General features: G+C 43.6%; 1 protein-coding gene across 5 annotated transcripts in view; it reads right to left on the bottom strand.

Moving 5' to 3' along the window:
* Positions 1 to 1840: 1840 nt before the first annotated feature.
* PGBD1 (piggyBac transposable element derived 1) overlaps positions 1841 to 20464 on the bottom strand; it is a 19799-nt gene continuing 1175 nt past the window's right edge. For 2 of the 5 annotated variants that reach the window (XM_027099538.1, XM_027099539.1), the window contains exons 2-8: positions 17244 to 17832; positions 14993 to 15402; positions 13264 to 13420; positions 9585 to 9673; positions 7519 to 7648; positions 6793 to 6889; positions 1841 to 3699 (exon numbers count right to left, since the gene is read on the bottom strand). In XM_027099538.1, the coding sequence (XP_026955339.1) occupies positions 2142 to 3699; positions 6793 to 6889; positions 7519 to 7648; positions 9585 to 9673; positions 13264 to 13420; positions 14993 to 15388 (2427 nt within the window). In that variant the 5' untranslated portion in view covers positions 15389 to 15402; positions 17244 to 17832 and the 3' untranslated portion in view covers positions 1841 to 2141. Of the gene's footprint in view, positions 3700 to 6792; positions 6890 to 7518; positions 7649 to 9584; positions 9674 to 13263; positions 13421 to 14992; positions 15403 to 16901; positions 17020 to 17243; positions 17833 to 20464 lie in introns of those variants that run through there. The other 3 variants (XM_027099541.1, XM_027099542.1, XM_027099540.1) reach the window with 2 other exon arrangements.

Below are 20464 nucleotides of genomic sequence, written 5' to 3'. Positions count from 1 at the left end.
GTATCTGCTAATCCCAAACTCCTAATTTACCCCTTCCCCACCCTCTCCCCTTTGGTAACCATAAGTTTTCTCTATGTTTCTGTTCTGTAAATAAGTTTATTTGTAGCCTATTTTAGATTCCACTTATAAGTGATACCATATTTGTCTTTTTCGGTGTGACTTACTTCACTTAGTATGATAATCTCTAGGTCCATCCATGTTGCTGCAAATGGCATTATTTCATTCTTTTTTATGGCTGAGTAGTATTTCATTGTATATATGTACCACATCTTCTTCGCCATGCATCTGTCAATAGACATTTAGGTTGCTTCTGTGTCTTGGCTATTATAAATAGTGCTGCTATGAATACTGGGGTGCATGTATCTTTTCGAATTAGTTTTTTCTCCAAATATATCCCCAGGAGTGGGATTGCTAGATCATATGGTAGCTATATTTTTAGTTTTTCTAAGGAATCTCCATACTGTTCTCCACAGTGGCTGCACCAATTTACATTCCCACCAACAGTGCAGGAGGGCTCCCTTTTCCCCACATCCTCTCCAACATTTGTTATTTGTAGACTTTTTAATGATGGCCATTCTGACTGGTGTGAGGTGATACCTCATTGTAGTTTTGATTTGCATTTCTCTAATAATTAGCAATGTTGAGCATCTTTTCATTGTAGTTTTGATTTGCATTTCTCTAATAATTAGCAATGTTGAGCATCTTTTCATGTGCCTTTTGGCCATCTGTATGTCGTCTTTGGAGAAATGTCTATTTAGGTCTTCTCATTTTTTGATTGGGTTTTTTGTTGTTATTGATTTGTATGAGCTGTTTGTCTATTTTGGAAATTAAGCCCTTGTCACATCATTTGCAAATATTTTCTCCCTGTCCATAAGTTGTCTTTTTGCCTTATTGTTCCCTTTGCTGTGCAAAAGCTTGTAAGTTTGATTAGGTCCCATTTGTTTATTTTTGCTTTTATTTCTATTGCCTTGGGAAACTGACCTAAGAAAACATGGCTATGATTTACATCAGAGAATGTTCTGCCTAGGTCCTCTTCTAGAAGTTTTATGGTGTCATGCCTTATATTTAAGTCTTTAAGCCATTTTATTTTTGTGTATGGTGTGAGGGTGTGTTCTAACTTCATTGATTTACATGCAGTTGTCCAACTCTTCCATCACCACTTGCTGGAGAGTGTCTTTTCTCCATTGTATATTCTTGCCTCCTTTGTCGAAGATTAACTGACCGTAGGTGTAGGTTTATTTCTGGACTTTCTGTTCTGTTCCATTGATGCATGTGTCTGCTTTTGCGCCAGTATGACACTGTTTTGATTACTGTAGCTTTGTAGTATTGTCTGAAGTCTGGGAGGGTTATGCCTCCAACTTTGTTTTTTTTCCTCAGCATTGCTTTGGTAATTCTGGGTCTTTTATGATTCCATATAAATTTTAGGTTTATTTATTCTAGTTCTGTGAAAAGTGTTAATGGGTAATTTGATAGGGATGGCATTAAATTCTGCCTGCATTTTAAAATGGCATTCCCGGGGCTTCCCTCGTGGTGCAGTGGTTAAGAATCCACCTGCCAATGCAGGTGACACAGGTTCAAGCCCTGGTCCGGGAAGATCCCACATGCTGTGGAGCAACTAAGCCCATGTGCCACAACTACTGAAGCCTGTGTGCCTAGAGCCCGTGCTCCACAACAAGAGAAGCCACCGCAATGAGAAGCCCACACACCATAATGAAGAGTAGCTCCCACTCGCCGCAACTAGAGCAAGTCCCTGCACAGCAACGAAGACCCAACGCAGCCAAAAAAAGAAAAAAAAAAGGCATTCCCCAGAGAAAACTACCAGGAAAAAAAGAAAAGGAGGCAGGATTTCATTCTTTAAATGTACAAATTAATCAATTCAATTCAACTAATAAAGGAGTTCCCAAGTTTGATATCAAAATTAGACCTAGAAAAAGATACCAATAGATTTCAACATTTTTACAGATCATTAACATTGTTATAACAGTTTTTGAAACTCTACATAGATTTTTTTAAAGAAATATTAGTCATTTAATTAATAATTTCATTGTATACATACATCAGGTTTGTTTTGGGTACAATCTGATGTAGTTTTGATTTTTCTGTGTCTTACTAATGTCTGCATTGTATCTGTTTTACCTGCCTTAATCTGACATATTTGCATTATGTGCCAAGTAGAAATGGGCAACATCTCTCCGAAAATCCCCAAGTTCTAGAGAGGCACCTGGGTTACAGGCTCTGTGCAGGTGCCATGCATTGCTCATGGCTACATCAATCATGTAGCTCACCAAAACTGAGTACCATTTCTTGCCTCTTATTCTCACCCTATATTTGGAAATGATCTGTTCCATTTTAGCTACGCCTTCCCTGCATTCATCATACAGTTTCACTATGGAAGGCTGACTTATCTGAGGGATCTCCTTGTCATCGGCAAAACAACATATCTCATTGACTGGCTCTATGCCAACAGCGTTGGAGCACAGACTGATAATACCATCACCATGCCAATGACACAGAATTATCTCATCATTTTCTTCTACTCGGAAATCGAAATACCCCTTCTGCATTTTTTTCATATGTTCTGCACTCATCAGGGGACATTTTTCAGTCCTGTTCTCACGAATTGTTCCTGTTGCCCTCACCCCTTTCTTCTTCAAGGCTGACATCAATTTGACACTTGTAAAGAAGCTATCAAAACACAGGTGATAGGGATAGTGACCTCTCTCTAAAAGAACATCAGCAAAATTCATCACTAGATTTCCACCTAAACCAAGATCAAGATCCTTACCTGCCATCACAGTTGACTCTTCTTGATAGGGCTCAAACCAAACCAGATAACCCTGTGCGGTTGTACCACACCAGACTTTATAGCCAATTCTAATAGGTTTCCCATTCAGGAATTGGTCACTATCAAAGCACTCACACATTGTCTTATCAAAACAATAGTATTCTTCAAGGGGAGCGTACAGGAGAAAATTTTTATTCATTTGCTTTATGAGAGGCCTCAATTTTGTAAACTTATCATTTTGATCTAGGTGGCTATTATCTGCAAAATGCAGGTATGAGAAAATCAATTCAAATCTGTCCCTTCTGATTGAATCTCTAACCAGGTTCTGATCAGCATCAGACATTTCCCAATACATTCCCCTTTTGGGACGCCTCACAAGGCCACTCAAAAGCAGGACACCAAGCACACACCTCATTTCCTGAACTGTGACTTCCAAGTTGACATTTTTCTGAGAAGCATAATTATTGGTTTCACTGACAATCAAGTTGAATGTTTCATCATCAAAAAATAACTCAAAGAGCTCCACTGGGTTCAACTTTTCACTCTTGAGATTCAAAAGTCCAGAATCCAGTGCTGACCAGCTTGGAAAGTTGGGTTTAATGTCTCTTTTAGTCCAGTTCTTCTCTGGGACGCTTGACACCTTTGGTCTTTTTGGAGCAGGCTGAGTCTCAGGCTCGTCATCCTCTTCCACATCTGAATCACCAGAAAATGCGAGGCCTTGGAGCAGTTCACTCACTCGAGCTTTGTCTTTTTTTCTCCCTTTTCGGGTAATGTCTCCTGCAGCATATTCCAGGGATGAGATGTGCATCCGAGCCCACAAGTCAGCAGGGTGATGGTCCTTCAGAGTATTCGAATGTGCAACTGTTCTTTCAGCAGGAACAGGGGTACTACAAGGGGCCTGGGGTACCCAATCTCTGGGAAAGAAAAAAGAACGTATGCTATAAAAATTCTGTCTCATTCACTGATACAGGATAAATCCACTGACGCCTAAGGATTCTTTTGTGGGGAATACTTCCTTCTCACTCCTCATGTTTCCATGGGGAGGGCTTTGGCCAGACTGAACATTTCTGGCCTCTTCCCACTTCCCACTCATTCCTCATGACTTAACTAATTGTTGAATCTGGGAGAAAGAACTGGGCTGTCCTCTTCAGAAGCCAGTTGCAGACATTCCATGTTCCTTTTTCCCCCAAGATGCATCAGGAAGGCCTATGCGCAGGGCCTATGCTGTCACTATGCGGCCACTTAGCTCTGCCTCTGAGTGGCTTTATCAGTCTAGCTTCTGTCAGTCATAAAGCAGAGGTTTCCAGAATCATCTGTTTTACTGCTGTGTCTCTATCAATTGGTTCTGAATTTGGACAAGGAAATGGGTTGTTATTTACTGAGCCCCCTCACCTCTCACAGAATTTCTGAACATGGAACAACTTAGCCTCCCCTAGTTCTGCATTCATCTGGTGGACGCACTGTTTCTGGGGAGAAACAAAAGAGAAACTCAAACTTATTGCCCTTGGACTGATTTTTATGCAGTTTTCAAGGAAATAAGCTGAAGTTACTAAGATGGAAATTATTATTTTACACAAACTTCTTTAATTCTAGAAATATGCATGTCATTTACAAATGTCCTGTTGGTACATTAAATTAGACCAATTTAAGAAGACGTAAGGGAGGAAAAAGCAGTGAAAAGAGTATGTTGTAATATAATTTACACTATATATACTTGTTTGCTTAGAGCATTTATCATCCTGGGTGTCTTTAATGTCTGCATGTATGATCCATTCAGTAGATCCATCTTAGAGTTCCCTGACATCTTCAACTTCAGGGGCCCTGCTTGAATCCTGTCACTACACTGAACTTTCCACTGGTGAAAACTGAACTCCAAGAGCTCACTCTGTAGCCAATTCCTTTTCACTCTAGCCTCCTTGCACTCTTGTCCCACAACACCTGTTCTTCCATCTCACTCTGACTCCTCCGTTTCCTCCTGCTTTTACCTCCCTTCCTATTCTGTCTAGACCTCGTGATCCATCACCACCTTAGTCCTTCTCTTGCCAGGATCATCAATCACCCTGGCGCAGTGTCCTTCTGTAGTGGTGGGCCAGCAAAACTCAGCACCAGATCAACCCCATCCTTAGTCGTCTCTGTTCCTCACCCAGGAGAGAGTAGTGCCAGAGAAATCAAACAACGAGGTAGACTGACACTGCTAAATATGATGGTCTCCAAAACTCACCTAGTTACTCAACACTGCCCAGAAATCCTTCTCATGCCCTCTCGTCCCTTTCTTCCCTGTTCCCCACAACAGGTGTTTCATCACTCTTCTCAAATCTACCAGTCTATCTCCAAACATGACTTCCTTTCCTACTCCAAAGAGGACCCAGAATTTTTCAAGCAGAAACTTGCTCTTTAAAATGATCCTCTGGGACGTCCCTAGTGGTCCAGCGGTTAAGACTCTGCAGTCCCAATGCAGGGGGGGCCCGGGTTCGATCCCTGGTCAGGGAACTAGATCCCTCATGCCGTAACTAAAAGATCCTGCATGCCGCAGCTAAGACCCAGCGCGGCTAAATAAATAAAATAATAAAATGATCTTCTGTGGCTCCTGTAACTCTTCTCTCCTAGTCTTCTCCTGTCCTCTCTAGGCATTTGCATTTTCTTTCTCTGCCTCTCTCTGATCCACCTCCTCTTTAGCTGGTAAATTCCTGCTTACTCATCAGGGCCTGTTTCAAATGTTACCTCTTCTGGGAGGTCTTCTCCAGTATCCAGATCTCTGTTGGGTCCTCTCCTGCAAGCTCTATCATAGCTACAGGGCACGTCATCATACTGCATTGTGTTCTGTGTTTTCTCATCTGCTGTACCCTCACGTGACTTATTGAAGGTAGGGTCTCTGTCTTATACATGACTGAATATGAGTGATAAAATGCTTGCTGAATGAGTGGGGAGGTTGCTGGGGGTGCGGGGGAGGGGTACACTCAGTCTCTGACATCATGATGGAACACCAAACCTAGAACATCCTACCCCTTCAGACTTCTTGTCACGTGAAACAGTAAGGTATCTTGATTCTCGGAGGCACTGTGAGTGATGGTTTCAGTTACCTGATGTAAACGTACCTGACAGACACAACAGCAGGTTCCTATTCTCCAGTTATAACTCTGAGCTAAGTCACAGTGTTCTTTCTCTTACTTTAGTGCAGCTTGGCTCGGAGTTCACCAGCTTTATGAAAGATCTTACTTCTCATCTTAGGCTTCAAGACATTTCTCTTTTAACTGAGATTTAGCTCCCTGTTTCCCTAAGATGAACAAATGTCAATAAGGAGAATCCTCATCCCCTGCCCTACTCTTCAGTGTAATTATCGCACGCTGTTTCCTTTTTCTTCTTTCCTCACGTCTCCAAGGAGTTAATGGCCTCACCAGAACCCAACCTTTGCTCATGATCCAGTCCCTCTCTTTCTGCTTTAGGAGCACCTATGCTAGACAGTCATTCCACAACCAACACTCATTAAGCACCCACTACTATCTTTAATTTGTCCTTTGTCATCAGCTACTCTCCTTTTAATCCTTGCTCAGGATTCTCCTAATGGAGGTCGAAGATACCCTACCTGTCTTCCCAAGTCCTCTTCCAGGTCTGATGATATTTCTTTCTTAACCATCATGGCAACAAACCTTACCTGCAGACCTCACTCTCTTGTCTAAATCCTCTGCTTCTCTATCTTCTTTTCTTTCTGGCTTCAGTATCTGTAGCCCCACAACATAAGGGAGCCAGGGGAAGAGTGATCAGGCAAGGTAAACTGAGTCAGAGAGGATTCTTGGAGGCAACCGTGTACCAAATAGAAGTTTTGTATAATTATGATATACTGACAGGTCACCTCCTTGGCGTGGGACCTCCTATGATCACAGAAGTGAGCATTACTCTTTCTGTATTATTCCAGGGAAGCAGGCTTTTACCAACTGGTTTCTCTAGTTTCATTTCAATTTCTTCTCACATCTATAGGATTTGTTCTACTTAGGACCATGGACACTCACCTGTTGGGTATTCCTGAGACCTCAGCACCTCGTTCCATTTCTTCAGAAGTTTCTTGCTTTGTGTTAAACAATCCATCTTTAGTTACAACTTCTTCAGCTAAAATAATATGTTAATAATTTAAATGTCATTTGTTGCCTGAATCTAGAAAAACAATCTCTAGGGTAAGGAATAGGATGTTCCAAATTAAAACAAACAAAAAATCAACAGGTGTACCAGGAGTGCAGTCACAACAGTCCTAAACATGTGGCAGAGTATGGGAAGATAATAAGAAAGGTCAATTTGCAGGGGAGAGTATCTAACAGGGCAAAGCATATTACATATGGACAGTAGTGCTCACAGAGAGTGAAGAAAACTTCCTCTGAGGTAAAGAAGGGATCAGGCAGAGGTGTTTGTGGAACTTTCAGGTATTAAGGGATGTCTGAAAATGACAAATTATATGGGACCCTTGAAAAGGGAAGAAAAAAGGGAGCAGAGGAGAAGATGTTGAGGGAATCATGATCAGAGAAGATAACAGCAAGAATCAGTAGTGAGTAGCAACAGAAGAAGATAAGGGGACTGGGCGGGATTCAAAATGGCAGGGGCTGAGAGAAGTGTGGAAGCAGAGGCCAGAAGAAGGGGAAGGAAGGGTGAGGGCATGTAGGAAATGTGGGTTCACAAGGGCCGAGTCAGGGTTAATGATGGGAAAGGTGAGCACAGCTGGGGACCAGCCAGAGGCCTATCCTTACGCATCAGACTGACGTTTGTAACCTTCTCCTGAGCCGAGTTTCCACAGAGGTTCCTCTGGGCCAGACTCAGATGTGGCCACTGCTCTGGGACAAGGCCCTGGGCTGCTGCTTCCTCAGTCTTCACTGATGTCTAAAAAGGCAAAAAATGGCCTCTCAGTCTTCACTGTGGTAAGGATAAGGGGTCTAGGTGTGAAGGGTGTTGAATACCACACTGCAGACCAGTCGAACCAAGCCAACCAGCAGGGCCCTGCTCTCTCCGAAGGTCTACGGGACGACTGTCCTGCCTCTCTCAGCTTCTGGGGGTTGTCAGCAGTCCTGAGTGTTCCTTGGCTGGTAGATGCATCACTCCAGTCTCTGCCTCTGCCGTCACATGGCCTCCTCCCTGTGTGTCTCCCTGTCTTCACATGGCCTTCTTATAAGGACATCGACCGTCGGATGCTGGGCCCACCCTCCTCCAGTAGGACCTCACCTTAACTTGATTACATCTACAAAGAATCTATTTCTAAATCAGATCACAGTCATAGGTACCTGGGGTTAGGACTTCAATATATCTTTTCGGGACACAATACAAGCCATAACTTCATCTTAGGTCTACTTCAATTAATGTTATTTTTCTCTTTCTCTGGCTGGTCTTTCATTATTCGACTCAATGCTAGTTTCATTCTACTGTCCACCCACATCTCTGCCCTTTCATTTTCCTAGCCTTTTGATCTTCTTATTCCTCCTTAATTCAAACCTAATGATTACACATCAGTGCAAACGTTTAACTACTTTGTTATTTCTTGGTGTGATCATGTCCAAACATTTGCTTTTTTTTTTTTTTTTTTTGCAGTACGCGGGCCTCTCACTGTTGTGACTTCTCCCGTTGCAGAGCACAGGCTCCAGACGCGCAGGCTCAGCGGCCATGGCTCACAGGCCCAGCCGCTCCGCGGCATGTGGGACCTTCCCAGACCGGGGCATGAACCCACTTCCCCTGTATCGGCAGGCGGACTCTCAACCACTGCGCCACCAGGGAAGCCCTACATTTTTGAAATACTTTTTTTTTAATAAATTGCTTTTTGTTTCTCCATTATATAGCATTTTAGATAATTATATTGATTTAAATATACATATAGGTAAGTTTTACTTGCTATACATTTCTTTTCAAGAAGGTGAAGTATTTGTTAAGAACAGGAGGCACTGGGTCTGATAGGATTAAGAACAAATTAAAAGTCACAGAGTGGGGCTTCCCTGGTGGCGCAGTGGTTGGGAGTCCGCCTGCCGATGCGGGGTCTGCGGGTTCGTGCCCCGGTCTGGGAAGATCCCACATGCTGCGAAGCGGCTGGGCCCATGAGCCATGGCTGCTGAGCCTGCGCGTCCGGAGCCTGTGCTGCACAGCAGGAGAGGCCACAACAGTGAGAGACCCACATACCACAAAAAAAAAAAAAAAAAGTCACAGAGTGAGGAAAGGACTCCATGAAGACCCTGTTCTTGAGGAAACTGACTCAGCAGCAGAGGACTTAAATATTTTTTAACTAAATGACTAGGAAAATGATTGGACCACTAAGAGAATAAGGGGGAAAAAAAACCAAGAGTCTATTTTGTGAAGATGTGAAGTTTTGCCTTGGATACACAGAATTTCCATTATCATCACCAAATATTAATTGGGTATGTGCAGAACACTGGGACTATAAGGTAACATGAGGAAAAGTACTGCTTCTCAGACTGGGGAGAGAAACCAGAGACCCCCTCAAAAGATAAAACATCAGTCACTGAGCATCAGATGAGTAGAGGCACTTTCTGAAACCAAGGGCCCAACTCTGCCCCTTATTCTCATACCTTGAGATCTGATGTGCCTCCTACATACGGTATGGAATGAGGCCACTGCATAATCTATGTGATCTATGTGAGCTCCCCGGATGAGGCATAAGTGGTCTGTGATATTCTGTGACAAGGTGAAGGCAGAGGGACGGTGCCACCTGGAAGGCTCCAGGGTGAGCAGTGTGAGCCGAGAAAAGGGCAGGGACAGGTGGTCGAGGGAAGCAGGGCTGCGACTGAGGTTCGCATAGCCCGGGCACCGTGCTCACCTGGGACCTGGCTGAGTTAAACCCCGGTACTGCTGCCTGGTCTCTGGGATTCTCTTCCTGGGGAGGGGCTGGTCCCTGGGGAGCAGGCCCTGTGGAAGGAGGAGACAAGAGTCCTGAATGAGACACAATGGCTTTTAGAGAGAGATCATTTAAAGAGAGAGCCCTTTGTGGGCGACCCAGACCCCAACTCTTCTTATGTTTGTTAAACATCCAGGAACTAAGATACAGATCTTACGCTAGAACATCATATCTGCTTTCATTCTTTCAGAATTCTAAAACTTTAGGGTCCCTACCCACAAAATAAGTGGTGTTTATGAACTCATGAGGTGCTCTACAGTGATGCACTTTCACATTCATAAAGAAAAATTAGAAATCATTGATGAAAATAAGGAGAGGGAAGGCAGAACTTGGTGATAAAGGAAACATTAACCAGAGAACAAAGAAGAAAGAAAAGAAGTGGAGAACAGAGAGAGAAGGCAAAGGGGAAACAGGAAAGCAGATAAGAGGAAGATGAAAAGAGAAAATAAAGATACAAAAAATAGAGTTGATAATGGGGGAGGCAACGTATGGGGGGAGGCAGGGGGTAGATGGGAAATCTCTGTACCTTTCTTTCAATTTTGCTTAACATAAAACTGCTCTAAAAAAATAAAGTCATACATGTACACCTGAAACTAACACAACATTGTAAATCAACTGTACATCAGTAAAAAAAGTCACACACACACAAAAACAGTCATACATACATACATAGAAGAGATGCTAACCCTGAGCTAGGAGAACTTTTGAGAATCTGCCACACTGGAAACTGTAACAATAATTCAGACAGTCATAATGATTGCAAGGTGCCAGGCACTGCACTGTTACTTAAAAAGATTCTTTCCAATTCCTTATCTGTACAATGGGGAGAACACAGTCTACTTTACTTTACAAGGTTAATGAAGATTGAGGTAACATAAAAACTCTCTGTAAAAGCCCTCTGTAAGTTGTAAGACCCCACACAACGTAATGTATCATTATTTTTCAAGATGGCAACAATATAAGGAGCCCAAAATTACTAAATGAAGAGCACAGGGGATAATTCTAACCCAAAATGTAACACAGAACATAGTACCACTTTTCCTTGCTCCAGACACAGTGGATCACTGTGTAATCTTTCTGTTGCTGTTGTTTCATATCTAGAGCAAATAAGGCTTGCTAGGACAATAAAATAGCCTTGCCCCTGATTCACTGTTACTACCTTACCTCCCCACAACGCATATATGCCAAACAACCAACAGCTTAAAAAGCGCAGTGTAAAGCAGGTCTGCTGTCAGAGAAAGGGCTAAGCTGAGGAGGGGCAGGATGGCAAGAGAGAATGGAAGGGGGCAACGGTATAATGCAGTGAGGAAAGAGAGCAACAGCAATGGGAAATTTGAGAGAGCAAAGGTCAGATCAGACTCTGTGTTTGCCTCTTATAATCCTCCTGAGGTGGAAAAGCATTAGGGTTAAGCCTGGGAAGAAGGCGGAGGAATGTTTTCAAACATATTAAAGTTCACTACAAATACCACACTGATCTGTTGCTCTATATCTCTGCCAAAGACAGAACAAGAGAAAATGGGCTTAAGTTGCAATGAATAAAATGATCTCAAGGTCTTTTCTACTTCTCCATCAACATATCGAAAATTTACCAATGTGTCTGACCCTAAGAATCGATCACATTTGAGCATTAAGAGACTGGCAAAAATAAAGTACTCAATAGTTTTCATTTTAAATCTAGTGTTCCACGACAGGTGAGAATGAAATACTATATACACACAAATAACACAGTCACTATAAATCATAGTTTTGATTTTAAAAAAGGGCTTCAGTGGCACCCAACTTTTTAATGATAAAGCCCAAACCTCCTGGTTTGAATTTAAACACCCCATAAAATGGCCCCAACTGACCTTCCCATTCCCCCCACCCACTCTTTCCCCTAAACAGACCCCACCATCCTGTCATGCTGGTTTACTTAGTACCCCATTGAAAATACTAGCAGGAGAGGAGGGAATGCAGGTAGCCTGGGAAACTGATCTTCAGTTCATTTGGTCGCAGGTATCCTGGAGAAATGTGCTTGGGTTATGACTAGTAAGCAGGGAGGCCCTTAGCCAGTCTCCAGAATATTTGGGAGGGCCTTAGAGGGTATAAAAAGCCCTTGAGAATGACAGGGTGTGCTTCCTAAAGGACAACAGAGCAACCTGATTACACACACCACAGCAGTGGCGCATCGCACGGGGACCTAGAGAACCAAAGAAGCCCCCCCTCCGCCCAGTAGATGCTGCTGGAGTCCAGTTCTGAGAGCCAGCTCATGCTCACACGAAAGAATCTTATATCCTATGACCGCTGTTATCTTTCTGTCAATTATCATCACCAATCTGACAAGTACCTCCATTCTTCATTACCCCCTCCCCCTCCACAGTCAAAGTGAGATGAAACTGATTTCAGCAGATGCATGTTCATCATCTCACAGGTAGATGGGAATACTCACCCTATGCCTGCTCCAATGCAAATCCTCATGTATCAAGGCTCAATGCAAGCTCATGACTCCAGGAAAGCTTTCCCAACCCCAGGGCCATAAGGCTCCCTACCACGTCTAAACTTCTTCACGTAAAACATTTGGGCTTCATGTCATGGTGGTTTTTAATAACCAAAGAAATAAGACAGAACTATCAATCAAGTAAGTAGGGAAATATCAAGTTCTATTTATGCTCCAATGGGTAAATATCACAAGTAATCTGAACCTCATACATTTTCTTTTATCTCCCTTGAATGTTTTTAAATCATTTATTATATGAACCATTTATTCTGCACTTAATATCAAAATATCAGTATTCACAGATCACCAATGTGGTGACTGTAAACCAATGTGGTAAATCATGAAGTTGTGTGTGTCATTTTGTATGCCTTTTCTAGGGAAGAGAGTTAATCCTTTTCAATAAATTCTGGGGGAAAATGATAGCATCCCTCACCACAAAGGTTAAAAAACATTGCACTACGGAGTTCTGAGGTCTCCTTTTTGAACGATCTGTATACTTCTGTGTGTTCTCAAACCATCTGCAAACTGCAGGCCGCAGACTTTGCCTTCTTTGCACGGCCTATCTTACTGCACACAGCTGAAATATAACCAGTAGCTGGGATGGATACGGAAAGTGAGAGAGCCGTGCACACAGGAGGGTACACTCCAAGTGCAGGAAGGAGAGAACCTGTTTAAACCTAAAGCTGTATGTAAATTACTGAAAGATTAGAAGCAGGGAGGCTACTGAAGAAAATGTTACCATGGGGAAAAGACAAATTTATGGAAAGCTACCAAGTAAATATTTAAAATATTCACAAGTGTAGAATTAGAAATGTGGAATAGAGATATATAGTAAAGAGAGAATCTTGGTCAGAAGGTCACGTGACTTAACTCTGCCTCTGTTGACCCTGGTCAAGTCACTTAAACTCTGAGTTTTGGTTTTCCTAACTATTAAGGGTGTTGGATAAGAATATCTTAGACTTCTAACATTTTACAATTCCAAATGTTTTTAAAAGTTTGCTTAGGTATAGGGCTAACAACAACAACAACAAAACCCCACAGATAAACAAGCTTTACTTAGAAGGCCATGCACCTGCCAGCGGCCTGCTCCCAGTGTCCTTACTAAACTCACCCTCCGGCACTCACCACTCACTTCTTGGGCGACCTCTTGGTGGGGCTCTGGGGGTTCACACTTCAAGGTGGTTACCCCAGGCAGTAGCTGGGGCCTCTGACACCCCAAAGAGGTTCCTTGATATTCTGTCACCGGTAGGTGCATATCCTGTCCCTGAGTGTAGACAGAAGCCTGGGGACAAAAGGTTCACTTTGAAAAGGAGGGAGACACAAGAGGGAGGAGATATGGGGGTATATGTATACATATAGCTGATTCACTTTGTTATACAGCAGCAACTAACACAACATTGAAAAGCAATTATACTCCAATAAAGATATTAAAAAAGAAAAGAAAAGGCATCCTGGTGGGAACTGGACCCAACAGCAGTTAGGGATATCCTCAAGGGAACACCAGAGAAGCTCCATTTAATCCTTAAGCAGCAGCAAGTAAGACAGAGTAGCAAGACAGAGACTTGCTTCACTCATTTGGCGAATATGGGCTGAATGCCTACTAAAAGCCAGGCTCTGTTCTATGTGCTGGGGATATAGTGCCAAAGAAGAGACACAAGACAGGCAAAAATCCCTGCCTAGAAAAACAAAACAAAAACCCAGATGGTTGCTTAACTAGTGGGTGGAAGTTCAATGAGAAATAGGATATGTACACTGTCTCAAAATGTCTCCCACAAATTTCTTATTAATTACAAAGGGGAAAATGGTAACTTTATAGTAGAGAAATCTGACAGATACCACCTTAACCTCATCAGTAATGGGACAATCCATCACCATGTGCCTCCTGATGTGATGCACTGAGGAGACCACAATGTCACTTCTGTGGTATTCTAGCCAAAATGCACAACCTGGGTCTTATCATGAGAAAATACAAGGCAAACCCAAATTGAGGGGCATTCCAAAAAATAACTGGTCTGTACTCTTCAAAAATGTCATTGTTGGGCTTCCCTGGTGGCGCAGTGGTTGAGAGTCCGCCTGCCGATGCAGGGGACATGGGTTCGTGCCCCGGTCCGGGAAGATCCCACATGCCGCGAAGCGGCTGGGCCTGTGAGCCATGGCCGCTGAGCCTGCGCGTCCAGAGCCTGTGCTCCGCAACCGGAGAGGCCACAGCAGTGAGAGGCCCGCGTACCGCAAAAAAAAAAAAAAAAAAAATGTCATTGTTATGACAAAGGAAGACTGAACAACCTTTCCAGATCTAAGAAGACTGAAGAGACGGCAACTAAATGTAATGTGTGATGCTGGACTGTATCCTGGATTGGGGCAAAATTGTCATAAAGAATCCTACTGGGCTATCATGGATGTATCTAAACAAGGACTACTGTTGAGGTGATAGTATCATAAAAATTTTAATTTCCCAAAACTTGATAGTATGTATTCTGGTTATACAAGAGAATATCTTTCTTCTTCAGAAATACACACTGAAGTGTTTAGAGATAAAGGGGTATGGTATCTCCAACTAACTCCAATCTCAAATGGTTCAAGAAAAAAAATGTGTGAGCCTGTGTGTGTGTGTGTGTACACATATATGTACATATACAGAGAGAGAGAGGGAGCATGTGCTCACACACGAGAGGGGCACATCCTGTAACAAATGTTAACAACTGGTGAATCTGGGTGAAGAGTACACAGTAGTTCTCTGTACTACTCTCCCAAAACTTCTATAAGTTGTAAATTACTTCAAAGTAAAAAGTTAAAACTTAACAGACAAATGTTCGCCATTACATCTCCCAGGCCACCACGCACATTCTCTTCCCACCTGCTGTCCTGAGGCTCCTGTGTCTTTCTCTAGATTCTCCAGCACTGTCACTGCATCTTCCCCGCTCTCCAGAGGATACACCTGCACCCAGGCCTGGAGCTCCTGGGGCAGGATGGTCAGGAACTGCTCCAGCACCAGCAGCTCCAGGATCTGCTCCTTGGTGTGGGTCTCCGGCCGCAGCCATTGATGGCAAAGTTCTTGGAGCTGGGCCAGAGCCTCCCGGGGCCCGGTTACCTCCTGGTAGCAAAACCGCCGGAAGCGCAGGCGGCAAAGCTCCAGAGTGTGGGAGCTGCTGTCCTGTGAGCTGCACATCTGCTCCCATGTGGGATCTTCCTCCTTCACTTTCACAAGGCTGTCTCCATTCTCAGGAGCGGGGCCTGGCGAAGCTTCATCCATGTTGACCTTAAAGGCTAGAAAAAGGTTCACTTAGCTGAGGTCTATGCTCCAGAAATGTTTTTCCAAATGTACATCTGAAGCATAAGAATTGATCAGTAACATAAAAATTATAAGAGCTTCAAAACTCTATGTAACATACTTATATTTTTGTCCCCACTCTAAGTGATGCTCAAAAACTGAGACTGCTTGTCAATATTATCAGTGAAATTAATGAGAAGTCTACCTTGAATCCTAAGGGAGTTGAGCCCAGAGGCAAGGGATGTAAGGTAAGGGACACCAGGGAAGAAGGGTTAACAATAAGAATGCTTGAGCAGCTTATACTTTAGATGGAGGGAAGGGATAATTTGATCCATGGAGGAGCCAGATGGCTGCCTTTATGGACAGATTAATATACCCTTAAAGTTCATCTATCTCTGCATATTTCTCACAGAATACTCCACCTTAAATGTAGGTGAGGTAGACTGTTTCCAAAGCCTCCATTCCCTAAAACCTGTTATGATGAGATTTTGTCACTTTTCTCATCATGAGGTGGAGTCTACTTTTCCTTCCCTTGAGTCTGTGCTGACCTGTGACTTGTTTTAACCAATAGAATATGGCAGAAATGACAATGTAAGAGGAAGTGCTCTTGTAGTGCCAGACACACAGCCATGAGACTTCCATGCTGTGAGAAAGCCCAAGCTAGCCATGCAGAGGTCACGTGGAAGAGAACCACGGAGCCCCAGCTGGGCCCAGTCCCCAGCTGATTGACCAGCAGCCACATGAGTAACTCCAGTAATACTGCCCAGTCAACCCATAGAATCATAAGAATAAGCTGAGGTTGTTTTAAGCCACTAAGTTTGGGGCTTTATTTTTTTATGTAACAATAGATAACAAACAGTAGAAACACTTCAACTTCTGTTTCTCTTCTCACCTGTTCCTTTTGTGATCTCAATCAAAATTCAATATGTCTCTATTCTAAGAACACTTAAATCTCTGTCTGGCTCTGACTTGCCTTTCGTATTCCAAACTCACATCTTGGGCCTCTCCTGCACTGTAATTTCAACACATCCCAAACTGAAATCAGAGTCCCCTCAAAGCTGCACTCACTCTGTATTTTCCAGTTTCTACTGGCATCACCACCACCTTCCATGCATTCAGGCTCAAAACCAGCTTACATATATTATATATAATCACCCTGAGTCCAGTCAACTCTTCCTCCACAACGCCTCTTGCAGCCACTCCTTCCTTTTTACTCCTGCTTTACGATTTACATTCACTATTACAATAATTTTCTGTGTGGTATTCCTGCCGCACCACACACTCCATCATCACTGGATTGATATTTCCTAAAGCACAATTCGAAACATATTCGACACACCTGTCCCACCAAAAAGCGGGTTGAACTAAATTCAAACTCCCCAGGATCTGATCTTAACTGAGTTTGACTTGTGTGTTTGTCACTCGATAAACATTTATCAAGCACGTCGTTTTCCAAGCATAACGCTAACCCCATAATAAAAGACATAGACCCTACCTCCAAGAAAGCCATCGTCTTCCCAAATGCCTCGTAACACTGCCAGCTGATACTCAGATTTGTTCCACCAACCTTGTAGTTTATGGCCACGACCAGTCTTCTAACAGTATATTCCCAAGGCTCCGTGCAAATGCCACCCCCAAACCTAATGTACAGACAGTCTTCTGTCCTCTGAGCCACTCAGGTGGAGGGTGTTCCCATGGAAGTGAGCCCAAACCTGCCTCACCAACCCATTTCCCTCTCCAACCCGCATTACGGATCACACCCCGCACCACCGCCACCACCCCTGCCCCTTGAGGACAGGGGTTTATCTTTGCATGACCTCAGCGAGCCCAGGCTTACCTGGTATTCAACAAATACTGGCGGACGTCTTGCCGGAGGCACGTAGATGTACTGGGATGTCGGTAGCCGGGACCTGCGACGGGCCCAGAACGCATCTTACTGCGATTGCCCCCCAGCTCCTAGCGTTTGGCATATAGCGGGCACTCGGTGAGTGTCTAATTGCTGGTTAACGGACCAAAAGTTCAAGGAACATGCACAACGAAGACATGGCCGACCCAGTGAAAAGCCCCACCGGAGGGCGGAGGCCCGGCTCTCCACAGTCGGGATGAGCCAGTCGCCTGTCCCCGCAGGGCCCGGGCGTCTGCCGCTTCCGGCCGTCGGACCCGGGGTCAGATTTCCCCTCCTGCCGCGCGAGCAGCCGAACCTCAGCCCGGCCCGCTCCATGCCTCTCTAGGAATGCGGCCGCACGTCTCACTGGTGCGCTTGGCGGACCCCCGCAGCCCCCGCCCGCCCTGCTCAGTTGCTGAGTCCCCACCAGGCCATGGGGATGTTCCCAGCCTGCCCCTCATTTTTGCAATCATTTCAATTAAAAACCAACTCGATGATGAAGACAAAACTGAGTTTCTGTCTTTAGAGTCCTCACAGGCTGCTGGGGGAACAGATTAATAACGATTACAATACAGCAAGCAGCACAAATTTTAAAAACTTAAATATACAGATCATATATGTACAATTAAAACACAAGGTGCATAGAAACTATAAAATGAAAAGTATCCCACTCCCCATTTAACCATTGTTAATATTTTGTGTATATCTTCCCAGGACGCTAACAGCCACATAGTAGCGCTCATTAAACATCTGTTTAATAAGTATGTATTTTAAAACACCTCTGGCATCACAATGTAATTTTGCACCTTATCTTTTTCAGTTAAGAAAGCTTGGAGATCTTTCCATACCACTTTATCTTTTAACAGCTAATTAGTATTCCATTGTATGAGTTAATTTACTTAACTATTCCTACTATATTTTTTCTTTGTTAAGTAGAGAACACCATTGAATATCTTTACATGGTTTTATGAGTATATTTCTGGGGTAAATACTACACACTGAAATTTATTTGTCAAAGGGCATGTGCATTTAAATTTTGATATACAGCTCCCTTATTTAATTTTTAAGGGCACTGCTGTTTAAGAGTAAAAGGAGAATCTAATAGAATAATTCAGCCAAGGTGAACATGGCGGTTCAAAATCAGAATTAACATGTTACTTACCAACCAATTAACATGTGAAAAGACTTTCAATTTTGACAGTAAAACTATTCTTTAAAAACTCTTTAAAAAGCAGACCCAGGGGGCTTCCCTGGTGGCGCAGTGGTTGGGAGTCCGCCTGCCGATGCAGCGGATGCCGGTTCGTGCCCCGGTCTGGGAGGATCCCACGTACCGCGGAGCAGCTGGGCCTATGACCCATGGCCGCTGGGCCTGCGCGTCTGGAGCCTTGCTCCGCAACGGGAGAGGCCCGCGTACCGCAAAAAATAAAAAAAAAAAAGCAGACCCAGGGACCTCCCTGGTGGCGCAGTGGTTAAGAATCTGCCTGATAATGCAGGGGACCCGGAAGATCCCACATGCCGCGGAGCAACTAAGCCTGTGCTCCACAACTGCTGAGCCTGGCTCTAGAGCCTGTGAGCCACAACTACTGAGACCACATGCCACAACTACTGAAGCCCATGTGCCTAGAACCCATGCTCTGCAACCAGAGAAGCCACCGCAATGAGAAGCCCGCACACCGCAAGGGCAACGAAGAGTAGCCCCCGCTCGCCACAACTAGAGAAAGCCCACGCGCAGCAACGAAGACCAACGCAGCCAATAAGTAATTAATTAATTAAAAAAAAAAAAAGACCCAAACAGAAATGGCTGACCAGTAGAAGATACTGCTGCAATACAGTTAGTCTTCCTGGACTTCTGCTCTCTGAAAAGATTTTTAACTGCCTTTTAGGGTGTCTAGGATGTCTTACATTGCAAGCAAAACCCCAGTCAAGATCTGTTATAACATTTGCCCTTTGTTCAACGTTTCTATAATTTTCAGGAATAAATAAGGAAAACATGTTATTTAAATATATCTGTATCCAAAATTTTGCCCAGGTGGTTATGGATCTGCCCCAGGGTACAGATGAGAACACCATTTCCTTTGGAACCATAAGGAAGAATTAGGTTAAGGTGTCAATGAACTTAGAATGCTTATAATACCTATACTATGGAATCATCATGAAAAGAGAAAGCCAAAATAAATTTTCCATATATTTAAGGTATATATCAATTGTTCATACTTTGAATCTTTTAATTATCTTTGCTTTTTAATGAGAATAATAAAGATATTCCATGTTCTTTCCTTAAACTGAACAGAATCAAATAGATTTAAACTATGACATGGAGCTAAATGTTTAGGTACAAACCTCAGCACACCCATCAAAACTCTTGGAAAATCCCTGTTATCAACTTAATTTTACTCATAAAGGCAGAATAAAGACACATACCTTTATGGTTTCCTAAGCAATGGAACATGACTGACTTTCCATGAAATTCTTTAATTTCTCAAAAAATTACAGCTGCTTCTCCTGCTGATTTGGTCCTCCTCCAGATAATGGTATTAACTGTTGCTCTGCTCAGCTTGCATCCACTCAGATCCGAGTGGGAAGTGGGCCAAAGACTCCTAAGTGCCAGGCACCTCCCCGGTGACGCAGTGCTTAAGAATCTGCCTGTCAATGCAGGGAACCCTGGTTTGATCCCTGGTCCAGGAAGATCCCACATGCCGTGGAGCAACTAAGCGCACGCCTAGAGCCCATGTTCCGCAGCAAGAGAAGCCACCACAATGAGAAGCTCACCACAACAAAGAGTAGCCCCCTCTCCTCAACTAGAGGAAGCCCGCGCGCAGCAATGGAAGACCCCACGCAGCCAAAAATAATAAAAAAAAAATCTATATCTATATAAAAGGCCCCCAAATGCCTATTTCAGCCTTCACTCTCCCCTTTACTCTTAGTGACAGAAGACTGATTTTCAGCTGGGCATTCTGCAACCCAGAATAAGACACACTTTCCAGCTTCCCTTTTCTAAGATTTGGCCTATGATACAACCGCTGAAGTGATTTACAGGAAGGCTGCTTAAAGGGAGCTGACTGACCAGGAGGAGTCTCTTTTGTCCTTCTGCCTTTTGTCCACATTTTGCATGTGATGGCTGGAGCTTCAGCAGCCATCAAGGATGATGACCTTAAGGAATGATGGCATGAAAG

The sequence above is a fragment of the Aethalodelphis obliquidens genome, unplaced genomic scaffold, assembly GCF_003676395.1.
Source record: "Aethalodelphis obliquidens isolate GAN/ISIS:26980383/991018 unplaced genomic scaffold, ASM367639v1 scaffold133, whole genome shotgun sequence".
NCBI classification, from domain to species: Eukaryota; Metazoa; Chordata; class Mammalia; order Artiodactyla; family Delphinidae; genus Aethalodelphis; species Aethalodelphis obliquidens.
The sequence above is the reverse complement of the archived record's forward strand: the minus strand, read 5'-3'. Positions and strand labels throughout refer to the sequence as shown.